The sequence below is a fragment of the Lutjanus erythropterus genome, chromosome 24 (genome assembly GCF_056507025.1).
Source record: "Lutjanus erythropterus isolate fLutEry1 chromosome 24, fLutEry1.hap2, whole genome shotgun sequence".
NCBI classification, from domain to species: Eukaryota; Metazoa; Chordata; class Actinopteri; order Lutjaniformes; family Lutjanidae; genus Lutjanus; species Lutjanus erythropterus.
In genome coordinates, this window is record NC_139340.1 from 17,187,007 (window position 1) to 17,199,616 (window position 12,610).

At 42.2% G+C, this 12,610-nt stretch overlaps 1 protein-coding gene across 1 annotated transcript in view; it reads right to left on the minus strand.

Moving 5' to 3' along the window:
• LOC146304914 (fibroblast growth factor 14-like) overlaps nucleotides 1-9,837 on the minus strand; it is a 68,376-nt gene extending 58,539 nt beyond the window's left edge. The window contains exon 1 of the mRNA XM_084713540.1: nucleotides 8,910-9,837. Within this exon, the coding sequence (XP_084569666.1) occupies nucleotides 8,910-9,591 (682 nt within the window). The 5' untranslated portion in view covers nucleotides 9,592-9,837. The remainder of the gene's footprint in view (nucleotides 1-8,909) is intronic.
• Between the last annotated feature and the right edge of the window lie 2,773 nt (nucleotides 9,838-12,610).

Consider the following 12,610-nt stretch of genomic DNA (forward strand, 5'->3'; position numbering starts at 1 on the left):
GTCAAAATATGCTCACATTGATGAATACATTTCAAATTCAACTTGTCTTTTCAAAAATAATGCCCCAGTCGCCCTGGATGGGCCAAACAAGTCACTGGAACTGCTTTCTACCAAAGTAATTGTGTTAAATCTACATTCAGCAGCGGCTTTACCCTTTCCTCCCTTTTCTGTTACATAAATTTAGCCAATACTGGATTAGCAAAGCATGCGATGGCCTTGAGCCTCAGACTGCCAGGCTCCCAAACTCACTTTATGTCAATTGGTTGTGCGTAATTTGATTAACTGAGAATTATTTTAAGAAAATTGCAACTCTGCTGAAGTAGGATATGTAGTATAGTGTTTGCATGAGCAGAAACGTCTCCATCAGTGGTTCATTCACTTCCTATTTGGCTTCCATTTATATTCCTGCAGGTGTGCAGCACACCGATTATAACCTGACACTTCTCACTGTTACTCTGCTGATGCTCTCATGCCACTGCCATTAGCTGCAGCTCCCTGCACAAGTGCTAAACTTAGCTATTACTGATTTAAAACAACATTATGCATAACTATTTCAGCAGCTTCAAAATCATTCTGATGCCACACTGATCACTGGGTGATCACTGCCTCTTTCATTCCTCTTACATGCAATATAACTTGGGTTGCATCACACACCTCCAGTGATGTCACTGATTTTGGTAAAACAGGATCATTTTTTGTGGAGAAAATGTTTTCTGGTTTTTCCCTCTTTTGGCTTCTGGATGCTTTGCCTCGACTCTGTGATTTACAGATGGACAGGTAGCTTTACATGTTGCTACAGTACCTGCCCTGAGCTAGCTAGCTTAGCTGACTCTACTCTGGAGCTTGGAGCGCCAGTGTCGTGTTGTTGCTGACACCGCTAGCACAGCTTTGGACCACGAGAAAAAGGAGGTTTTCAGGCCCAGGGACTCAGCAGGAAATGCAGGAAATGCTGAAAGCTGCCAAAAAGTTGCCCTTTCACATTACACATTATCATTTGATCCATTGTTATTATAAAAATATTGGTTATAGCTGCTTTAACAGAACATTTTAGAATATGATGTCCATAAGACATCAGCAGAAGTCACGGAAATTTAGCACTGTGAATATTACATAAGAGACACTGAATCATTTTTGGCTTTTTTACCTGCAAAGCTCAGTTTAGTTTGGTTTGTTCTGGTCTGATTATATAAATGACCTGTGTGACTGCAGTGTACGTGTTTGTGATGTGATGAGCTGACAGCTTATGTGAGACTGTGTGTGTGTGTGTGTGTACGTGTGTGTGAAGTGTGACGTACATGAGAGTTCAGACGAAAGCAGCCAAAGTCATAATGTCTTTCTGCAGACTCAGTGCATCTGGACGACGAGGCCATGAGCTAATGAGTCCACTCAAACACACACACACACACACATGCACATAAAGGGGGCATATTAGAGAACTGCTGCACCAAAAGCCTCCATGTGACCTCAGAGGACACACATCACTATGATGTCTGTCACTATTTTGTCAACTCATCACCTTTGGACAATGTAACAGCACGCAACTGAGAAACAGAGACAGAGAGGGACACAGATTTACTTTGTTGCAAGCTTGAGGAAAACATGACGTAAATATTTCTCATCCACTGTTATACATTTTTTAGATACAATATATTTAAATAGCATAAATGTGTAGCGTGTGTGTGTGTGTGTGTGTGTGTGTGTGTGTGTGTGTGTGTGTGTGTGTGTGTGTGTGGCCTTTCACTTACAGAGACAGATCGGAGCTGGCACGAACCCCACTGCTATACTCCAGTGTTTGAATAAAATATAAAGTGCGATGCCTTAATGGTAACTCTCCAGAGAAGGTGAGCGGGCGTGTGTGTGTGTGTGTGTGTGTGCGTGCGTGGACGTGCACGCCTACGTGTGCTATAAAAGGGTGAAAGTCTCTATCTGGGTCACGCCACATGGGACACAAGACATTGAGTAACTTTGCGCTTTATTCCTTTTAACAATGAATGATACCGATGCTGGTTCATGTGGAGGAAACCGAGGGAGTCCCATTTACAACACCGGAGGTTCATTCACACGGTTTCTGACAGAAAAGGCTCCATACAGGAGCGCTGGGCCCTGAACTCATCATTGTACACAGATATATGTCACAGGTGAATTTAAGATTAATCTCTCTGTGGTTATCTTTCTTTAAAGTCATGATTAAACATTCCTCTGGTCCTTCACTCAACTAATCTCTTTAACAGTCATGCATGATTTTGGTATCAGATGCATTTTGGTTTCCATTTGAAGTCCAACAACTGTGGGAGCAATTCAACAGGTCTGTAGTTTGCAGGGGAATCCATATGATTTGTTATTTTAATACAACAACTTGACGTGATTTGTCTTCTCAGCCCCCAGTTTATTTGGGGTACTGTAACATACACACTGGTTTCTCTCCTCTTTCGACAGATGAGCCACTCAGGGCGTATTTTCTGGCCTCAGTGGTTGACTGATGTGTTACTTTGAAAGGAACCCTGGGAGCTGTATTGTATTATAAACCTGTATATATCTGGCAACCACAGGTGTCCAGAAATGGGGCAGGGCTAAAAACCTTAGAGATTCTTGACTTTCCTAATGAATTTTCAGTGTGAATTACTTGAAACAACTGACAGATTGCTTCATGATTTGATAACCTCTGATTTGATCAAACTCTAATCTGTCGATCGAGCACGTTCCTGCACCAAATGAAGATCGGCTTTATATATTTTAATGACCACCAGGCTGTGGCTTTCCCCGTGTTTCCATCTCTGGGACAAAATGTTTTTTAATCCCAGCGCCGCTAAAAATAGCTGAATCATTGATGTTGCTTGTTCCGTCCCAACACTTTGATATTGTGAAGTGTGATGAATATTGCAGTAGGCCTATCTCGGGAGCTCGTAGGGCTTTAATCTTTAATTTGGTTATTTTGCAAATTTCAGAATCCGAACAGAAATGCATGATACGGATTAGAAGCAAAAGTCAGCCAAAACTAACAACAGCAGCTGTAGTAAGAAAGAAAGTGAAACCTTTAGCTTGTTTCCTGTTGAATCACACACACACACACACACACACATGCGTACGTACACACATCTACACACACTAGACAAAGCTGTATTTCTGCTTCCCAGTGGACCTTCACTAAATAGTGCAATTCAGAGGAAAAACGCCAACAAGTGCTGAGTCAGCTTAACTCTGCCTCTTCCCCATCTACAGCAGCTCCATATTTCACCACCAACTGCTGTGTGCATTTACACACAAACACACACGTACACACCAAAATGCCAAGGGAGAGAGTTCATACGCTTTTCGTTAATTAAAAGAGAAAGTGACATGCAGCTCAATTGTGCCGGCTGCTGTAAATCTTGGAGCCCGGCTGCAGGACGCTGCTGGGAACTCACTTGTTTCTCTCAAAGATGGTGTACAGTACGTACCGTTCTTCTTAATCCCAGTGTGTGTGTGTGTGTGTGTGTGTGTGTGTGTGTGTGTGCGGCTGGGTGAGTGAGATGTTCTTTCATTAGCTAATCACCTCACATGACAAATCCACACATGCAAAAGCCGAGTTTCTGGACTTCTGTTTGCAGCCACTTGCATTGATCTATTTACACAGCATCACTGTGGCCAAACAACATCATTCTATTAATTTCTAATCAATTTAATCTATAAAATGTCAAGAACCTAATTAAATGTGATCACTACAAATGTATCAGTCCTATGCATACTTTCACACTGTCACAAAATGCATAAAAAACTAAAGGTATTCAAGTTGCAGTTCCATGAAGGAGAAAAGCAAATTGAGAAGCAAATATTAGCTATTTTTATTTAATTCATTCATTTGTTGGTAGCTTTCAAAGGGGCAAAGTTTTATTAGTCCCTCAACAGGGAAATTTGCAGTGTTACAGCAGCAAAGTGCAAAATAGCAAAATAGAAGAAATACTAAATAGAAGGAAAATACTAAAAGTATGAATATAAACAAGAGGAAATATAAAAATAGAAACACTGCATGCATTAAAATAATTAAAGAGCAGTAAATCAACTTAACAGCTGAGTGCACACCATTGCACGTAGGAAGTAGGTATTGCACATATTAAAAGTGATAAACTCTCATCATATCAAAGGACCAAAGTTTTAGTTTGTGTGATGAAAACTGCACCAACTCCAGGCGGTGGTGAAGAGCAAGAGATGTGGTTGTAAGCTCCTGTAAGAAGACTTTGAGCTCTGATTGTTTAAATCACAGTTTAAATCAAATTCACACTCAGAAAGTATATATAGGATAAATATAGTGCAGCATATCAGACATATCCTTTTTTTATTAGACATAAAACAGGAGTTTGAAAGTGGAGGGTAACTATGAGTTAAGATAGAAAATATCCCTGCTTATGTATCAGAGCAGTGCACATTTTCTCTCATAAAACCAGAGTCTAGCTTCAAGCCAATTCGTCAAATAAGCAAAGAGGAGCACAATAAAAAAAAAGACAGGGAATTAAAGCAGAAACACAGAGCCCAGAGGACACTAAAAACACAACCAGTCACGTGACTCTTTGTAAATTGCAGGCAGTGGCGTGTTGGCAGGCGGTGAAAAGGAGCTGTGAAAATTTTCCAGTTAGTACAACTGTTCAGGACTGTGAAGTAAATTAGTCCTTTCACCTGCGCCAACACATCAATATTGGTTTTGTTTTGTTTGTTTCCACCTTTAATCTGCAAGATTAGAGGTTTATCTTTGGTGCTAAAGACTCGCTGCTCCAGTGTTTTCCCACAGATTTCAGACAGGCTGTCTTTATTTTTTCTTTTATAAAGAACAAATGCATTTCCCAGGAAATACCCACCAGCCTCCCGTGAACCGTTGAATCATTCTTAATATCAGTGAATGATGAAGACAAAACATATAATTATGTAGAAAATGTCACAGAGTATCTGATACTCTGATAGATGTGCTCTCCTGAAGATATTTACAGCTTGAACATAATAACATGGCAGTGTTGAAGTTTTATTTACTATACGTTTAGTCAGGTTTGCCAAGTTCCTTCTTCACTCTTTGACGTACAATCCGGACATATTTCATGTTTTTCTTGGCGTCTTCTTGGAGGTTATAGCAGCTTGCACCCAGCTGGCAATGGCTAGCAGGAAACACACCGTATCTTTGAATAAATTATAGATTTTCTGCATTTGAACATTGTTTGAAAAAGTTTGTATAACCAAACTGAGAAAAGAAAGTCAGATTTGTTTATAGATATAGAGTTTAGAGTGTTTGCTCAAGTTTAACTCAACTGATTTGACAAAACTCAGATAAGATTTTCAACTAATCACTCAACCTAAGTTCAGTTAACTTACATTTTAAGCTGAACCAGCTCAAAACGATTTACTGTGTGCAGTTAAAGTTTTGAGTGCAGGCTGTTTACGATGAACTTTTCAGTTGAGTGAGCGGATCGGCGTTCACAGAGTGGTATAGACGTGGTCGAGGTGATGATTGTGCTGCTGCAGCACACGCTGTGTCACACCACCGACCAAAGCTATGCTGCAGTCAGTGTTTATACAGTTTTTTGATTTATTACGTGTTTGTCCTTTTTACACATCAGCTCCAAACCGGAGGGACAGTGCTTCGTAATCACTCAAACTTCTGGGAAAAATGACTCTTCAGCACTCGGGGACAAAGAGAAGACACAGCATTAATGTGTTTGACCTCATCACACCATCAGAATATCCACTCAGTGTTATTTTGTTTAGTTTTGTGTTTTTTTCAGCGCTGAGTGTTTCCTCTGATTCATCACATGACAGTGTTAATGTACAGAGAAATACAGCAAAGGACTTAGGGAAAAAACTCAAGTGCCCACATAATGAAAATGTTGGACTAAACTAACTCTGAGCAGAGAGTAAACAGGCTTGTTGATGTAAATAGAGTGCATGGTAGCAGGACAGAGTTGATGGAACTTTTTAAAACAACCTTTCATCTAAACTCTCCACTTGAACATCACTCCAAACAACAACAAAACACAGTTTTGCTTATTTCCTCTAAATGCCACTTGATGCTGCCTCAGAAAAAAGTTTAATTTTGGATATATTAAAGCTTAAAGCCGGGATAGGCAGTATTTTTTGCGCAAAAATTGCAGGAAAACCTTTTAGCATAAAGTTATTCAAGTGGTCGTAGAGAAAACTAGACCTCTGATAGCAAACTAAGGGTGGATATTTAATGCCACTGTCAGAGCATGCATAAGAATTACATGACTGACATGAATGACAAAATAATAGATAGAAATCAGAGAACCGTGGCTAGGCTAGTTAAGTAGTGGACTATACCAATGTGAAGCATAATGAGGGGGAGATGCAATGTTTCAAAACTTGCAGATACTTTCATTTGCATTTATAATTATCACTGGTGTTTTGTCACGATAATAAAAACACTAAGCTTCTCTGTCCAGTTCTACACCTTTGTGACAAACAGTGGGGAATAACTTTTGATGGGAAACAGTGTGTGTGTGTGTGTGTGTGTGTGTGTGTGTGTGTGTGTGTGTGTGTGTGTGTGTGTGTGTGTGTGTGTGTGTGGTATGCTGGCCTCTCATCCCATTGCTAGATGGCATCACAGTTGCCTTTGAGGCCTGGGGCGCTCTGCCCCGGGGCCATGAAACGCCAGAGGGGCTTCTTTAAGAAGCAAGTCGCAGCGAAAGGGACCGGGGTCTTGGTGAAGCCCTGCGAGGCCTGAGGTTTCACAGGGCGACCCACTCTTTCTCTTTCTTGAACTTGTGGGCTTGGTGGGAGGGTCTTATCAGAGCGATACAGGCAGCAGAGAGAGGCGGAAAGTTTTTCCCAACAGAGAACCCGGACTGTTGAGCACCTGAAGTCGTATATCAAGCAAGAATGATAAAATTTCACTTTCAAAACTGTTTGTTAAAAGAAAAAATGATATATCACAGTGGTGAACAGGCTCCTGTCACAACTTTTTTGGAACATGTTGCAGGTATCAAATCCAGAATGAGTGTATATTTACAAAAATCAGTTTGAACATTACATATCTTGTCTTTGCACTGTACTCAACTGAATATACATTGATAAGCTAAACTTCTCTCATGGTTTTAGAGATAAAGTTATCCATTATTTCCCCAAACAATGCAAAACTACTGTCCAAAAACTAGGCTACATAAAGACCACACAGCTCAGAGATCACATCTGTTCATAAAGACCTCGTATCTGACTGCCATCTGACTTCAAAAAGTTGCCCCGGGGGAGCTGCTGTTGCCCTCTAAACGCTGTGATGAGGATTCAGAGGCCGGCTCTGTGATGCAGTGTCAATATGCCAATAATGTCAACAATGTCCATTTCCTGCTGCAAAGCCAATGTCAATCTCTGTCCTGCTCTCACCCAGAGCGAAAAACAAAGCAAACCCTTCAGTTTGGTCAAAGCTTTTAGCGAATCTAAATGTGTCCTGAACCCTCTGGAGAGCATGACTAAGAGAATCAAAAGACCTGCTGCTGCTGGATTAAAGTGAATTTCACTCTTAATTATATCAGCCCTGCACCCTGCTGATGAACACAGCCGGGGACATGTGACAGACGGCTGTCCCAGCCCTGATCTTTGAAGTTACATGTGTAGGGGAGACCGGGGAGTGTTGTAACACCAGCTTACTTGCAACACTGTCAGTTTAACAAATCACACAAGAACTGAAGAGCTAAGAATTATTTTTTTTTTTTTGCATTTGCATTTGCATTTTGCATTCCTGCTGCCTTCAAGCACACATGCTAAAACAGTTAGCTGCATAATGGCTGTGTGGGATGGGGACCGTTGTAACAGAGTTTGAGCCCAACGAAAAGTGTTTTGAGTTTTGAGAAAGTTTTTTAAATCAACTACCAAAGTTTTGTTGACATAATTTGATAAACTCAACAAAATTGTATTTCAAAAATTGTTGTATAAACTTTTTACAGTAAAAGTTAATGATGCTTAATGATGTTGTCATAATTAATGTTGCAACTAATTAATTTGATTTCATTTCCATTTGAAATATTTTCTTTGGCTTTCTAACTCACAGAACTGAACTGAAGGACTCAAGCTTATCTAATATATATATATATAAGTCAAGTATATATATATATATATATATATATATATATATAGATATATATATATAGATATATATACTTGACTTATATGACAGACAAATGTGTGTTTGTGTCACAGTTTGAGAGATCTAGTATGAACAACCACTGACTTACTGATGCTCAAACAGAAAATGTGACTACCATCCCTGGTCTCCCCTACACAAATCCAACTTTAGAAGATGGACATGTCCTCTGAGAGGATCAAACCTGATGCTGGACATAATTAACAGCTCACCTGAGTGCAAAAAGTTGCTATAAACACTGTATGTCGACTTAAAGTCAGTCTGCTGAACATCACAGTCAGTCTTGACGCTTGTGTTCACACAGTCTGACTGAAATGTCTGCAGCCAGAAGACAAACACACACACACACACACACACACACACACACACTTCTATCTGACAGTATGAAGATCCACAGTGGAAGTCTAAATAAGGCCATGTGCTGTTTAATCATGCAGGTTACTGGAGCCTGAACGGGTCTGCATGCTGCATTAGACTTGATTTTCTGCAGCATCTCTGCCACGCACGGCACGCACGCACTCCTTTTTCTGCACGCACTGCCACTGTAGTCAGTTTCTGTGCTAATAAGTTATCACCCCCCCCCCCTCCCGCCTCCCTCTGCACCCCCCTCTCCTCCCTCCTCCCCCCCCCCCCCCCGTAATGCACTCACTTGCTGCACAACTGCGATTGCAGAGAAACACCAGCAAGCAGTCGCACAGTGCAGCGAATACACGCACACACACGCAACAAAGTCTTTCTCTATGACACCCACACCCGCACACAGACAGAGAAACACACTCACACGTAAGAAACTCACCAGTTGGGTTCTTGTTTTTCTTGAGGCTCCTGCCACAAAGACACTGCAGCATATGCGATCCTTTGCTGAAAATGTTGTTCCAAATAAACCGCATGGATTTGGCCGAGACGGGGGAGGAGGAGGAAGAGGAGGAGGAGGTGGAGGAAGAGGAGGTGGAGAGGCGCTCCGGATGCGGCAGCCTAAAATTCACCCACCGCATGGGGGCTGGTCTGCCCCCCTGTTTGCATGCCAGCAGAGCCGGCCAGCTGTTGGGCTCAGTTCGGCGGTGCTTTGGCCCCCCAATCTGCACCATAGACAAGAATAAGAGCAGGAAGCCCGGCTCGTCGCCCGGTTTCTCGCCCGGTTCCTCCTCCACGAGCCCAGAGACCAGCAGCCGCACGTATTCCGCGTCGACGTCGTCCCCGTGCGGCAGGAAAAGAGCAACCGCTGCGGCGCTTCTCTCCGCGGTCTCCGCCTCGGGCTGCCCCAGCGGCCGGTGGTCCTCAGCGGCGGAGGAGCGGTCGCTGCTGCTGCCGCGCGGCCGCCGCGGCGTGAAAAGCCCCCGAGCGCTCCTCTTCAAATGGCGTCGTCTGCCGCGCGGCGCGGGGAGAGGAGCGGCAGCGGCGGACAGGCATGCGGCGGCGCTAGCGTGAAGTCGGCGGTACGCGGCAGCTGTCGGCTTCTGCACAAAAAACCATTGCATATTAGTGGGGATGGCAGGGGGGTCGGTGAGTCCGTCCGTCCGGGAGGAGGGGAGGAGGAGGAGGAGGAGGAGGAGGAGGAGGAGGGGAGGAGGGGTGCGGAGACCGGGTGTCCGTCAGAAAGTCGGTGGCATCCCTGTACCCGTACAGCAGGCAAGTACTGCAGCAGGGGGGCTCCTGTCCAAACACACACACTCCCTCACTCACACACACTCACACACACACTCTCTCTCTCTCTCTCTCTCACACACACACACACACACAGATGCAGAATCCTGTGGTCAGTGGGAGCGCGTGCAGCGGGCAGGTGAATCACTGCAGGGAATCTCTGCTGCTCTCGCGCTCTCTGTTTTCCTCTTTAAAAAGTCACCATGAATATTTCATCCGCGTTTCGGCCTCCACTTCTCAATAATCCATAAGCTCCAATGCGCCAAGATACTGCTGTCTGTCTGTCTGTCTGTCTGTCTGTCTCCTCTTCCTCTCCTCTCTCCTCCTCCTCCTCCTCCTCCTCCTCCTCTTCCTCACCTTGCTGATGAAAAGCTGCTGCACTTAATGGCTCTGCTGCCTCCACAAACTAAACGGAGAAGAAGTCGTAGTAGCAGAAGAAGGAGAAGAAGAAGAGCTGGTCCGGCTCGTGCTCCTCTCGCGCTCCTCTCGTGCTTCAGCGTCTTCCTCAGCAGCGCTCCAGACGACCGACGGCCGGTGGGACGCGAGGAGGTGCACCGACTATCTATACCCCCGACCAGCGAGAAAGCGTGAGACATTAAAGTAGGCAGCTGTTCCGGTTGACAGCTTCAAAATAAAACATATTTTGACTGTAAAACACATTTAAAACAGTTTGTTTTTATATGTATCCCCAACCACTCTCATGTTTATAATTTTAAATGTTTTTTTATGAGTAACAAAAAGGAAACCATATCTAAATCTCGCTACACAGTCCTATTGTATAATAATAAATAAAACTATCTAATATCGTTCATGTTACTTTGATATGGAACAGTATTTTAGTATGGTAATATTTTCTTATATCCACTGTTATTTTCTTACAATGCTTAGCCTAATTTGAATAAAAAGCACCCTTATCAATGTATTTTGATAAATAAGCAGTATAAAAAATATGTAAAAGAAAGAAAGAAGAAATGTGGAGTTCATTGAAATTTAAATTAGAGTTCATGATAACAAGGTTCCCCCAAATTAGGGAGCAAAATAACGTTTCCTTATTAGTTATCTATATTTATTAACTTAAATTATCAGGACAAAAAACATTTGTTTCAACAATCAAATAAAAAGAATCAGGAAAATAAATATTAGTCACAAATATTCATTTACTTACGTTTTCTTGCAAAACCTCCCCGCATATGTCAAATAAAACAAACAGGCCCCCAAAATGCAGCTTTGCATAAGACAGAGTAGAATAGAATAAACTAAAAAGTTAATTTTCTTAGATTTGCCACCGAGTTTTATTCTGAAGCAAAATGTTACCTCCGGTTTGCACGTACAACTTGATATAGCCTTACTTACAGGAGATGCTTGCAGTTACGTAGACACGTGGTTCCCACACCGTCAGCATCTGGACTGACTGGGTATGAACCGTAACCGGCAACATTTGGGGAGGGGGTTACGGCGGCGAGATGCCGTCACTGATATGGGCACGAGATCACCACGAAGCTTTTGTCTCTTCGCTGCTGTTTTGCGAGCGCGCCCTTCTTTGTGTCAAATAGGCGTTACACCAAACTCCGTCCAAAAATCTGTCAGTTTACTGCCGCCTTCTGTATCGGCAAATGTACACACCTGTTGCATGACTCCATTGTAACACCGGGGTCTTCTAGTCAGTTCGGCTTGAATATTATAGTCTGGCACTCAATCTGAATGAAGTCCTATCCTTTATAATTGCCTGTTTTGTCGCGTTTGAAGAATCATCAAGCAGTTAATTAAATTATTAGATTTAAAACGTTGTTGAATTGAGTTCTGCGTGGTTTATATAATGTAGGTCTGCACTGAAAAGACCGCAGAAATGATAAAAGGCTGGACTGTCTGGCTCTCATGGCGGGTTGAAAATGCTGCAGTGGTTTGAATGAGAGCTGGCGCTGTCCAGAGTGCTGAATCCAGATCAGCTGCTCAAACTCACAACACAAACACAGGCGCGCGCCTCTTGTTGACACGCACGTGAGGGCTCTGGACCTTCACAGTGTCAGTGGCGTTTTAGCCCGATTAAATAAACAAAACTACAACGAAAAGCAGTTAACTGACTCAATTACCTTGCATGCATAAATCATTAAAGTCACATAGTAGGGGAGACTGGGGACGGCTGCAACTCTTTTTACATTGCTCTCATTTTCTCAGAGGCTGTTTGCACAAAACTGACCAAATATTTGCATATTAAACTTACATCTGATAGCTAATTACCCCTATCATTTAAAGATGATCACATATGACATATGTTCACAATATTTATTGGAATGCAAGAATTCATATGTTGCAAATGACCCCAACCCTGGGGACAGTTGCAGCGTGATCGAGGGATGGTTGCAACATTTTAGAATGATTTAAATTTCATAAATTAGTGTTTGCTTTTTGTATTGTGAAAACATGAATTGGTTACAATAATATTTTAGTAATATTTATTTCAGTCAGTGTACAGATGTTACAGATGCTGTTCAGTCTCTATATTTCAGTGTCAAAGGCGAAGAACTAAACAATTTGCAATGCAACAAACTTTTATTAAACATATATTTATTTATTTATTACAAAACTGCATCAGTGACTAGTTTATGTTGAAAAATACTGTTGTGTCTTCTGTTCTGATATGAAATGAAATGAAATGTTTGTCAGAAGCAGAAAAATCTGTTTAGCAAGTCTCATCTTGAAAGGTTTTTGAAACCACCATTCATTCTCTTGATCGGTTTGTGGTTCATTTGTGAATCATTCAGTTTATAAATCAAAACAGCTGTTTCACTGAAGAGAATGGGAAAACTTTTATGTATAAAGTTCCTTTGATGTTTGCAGTGTAATAAAAATCCC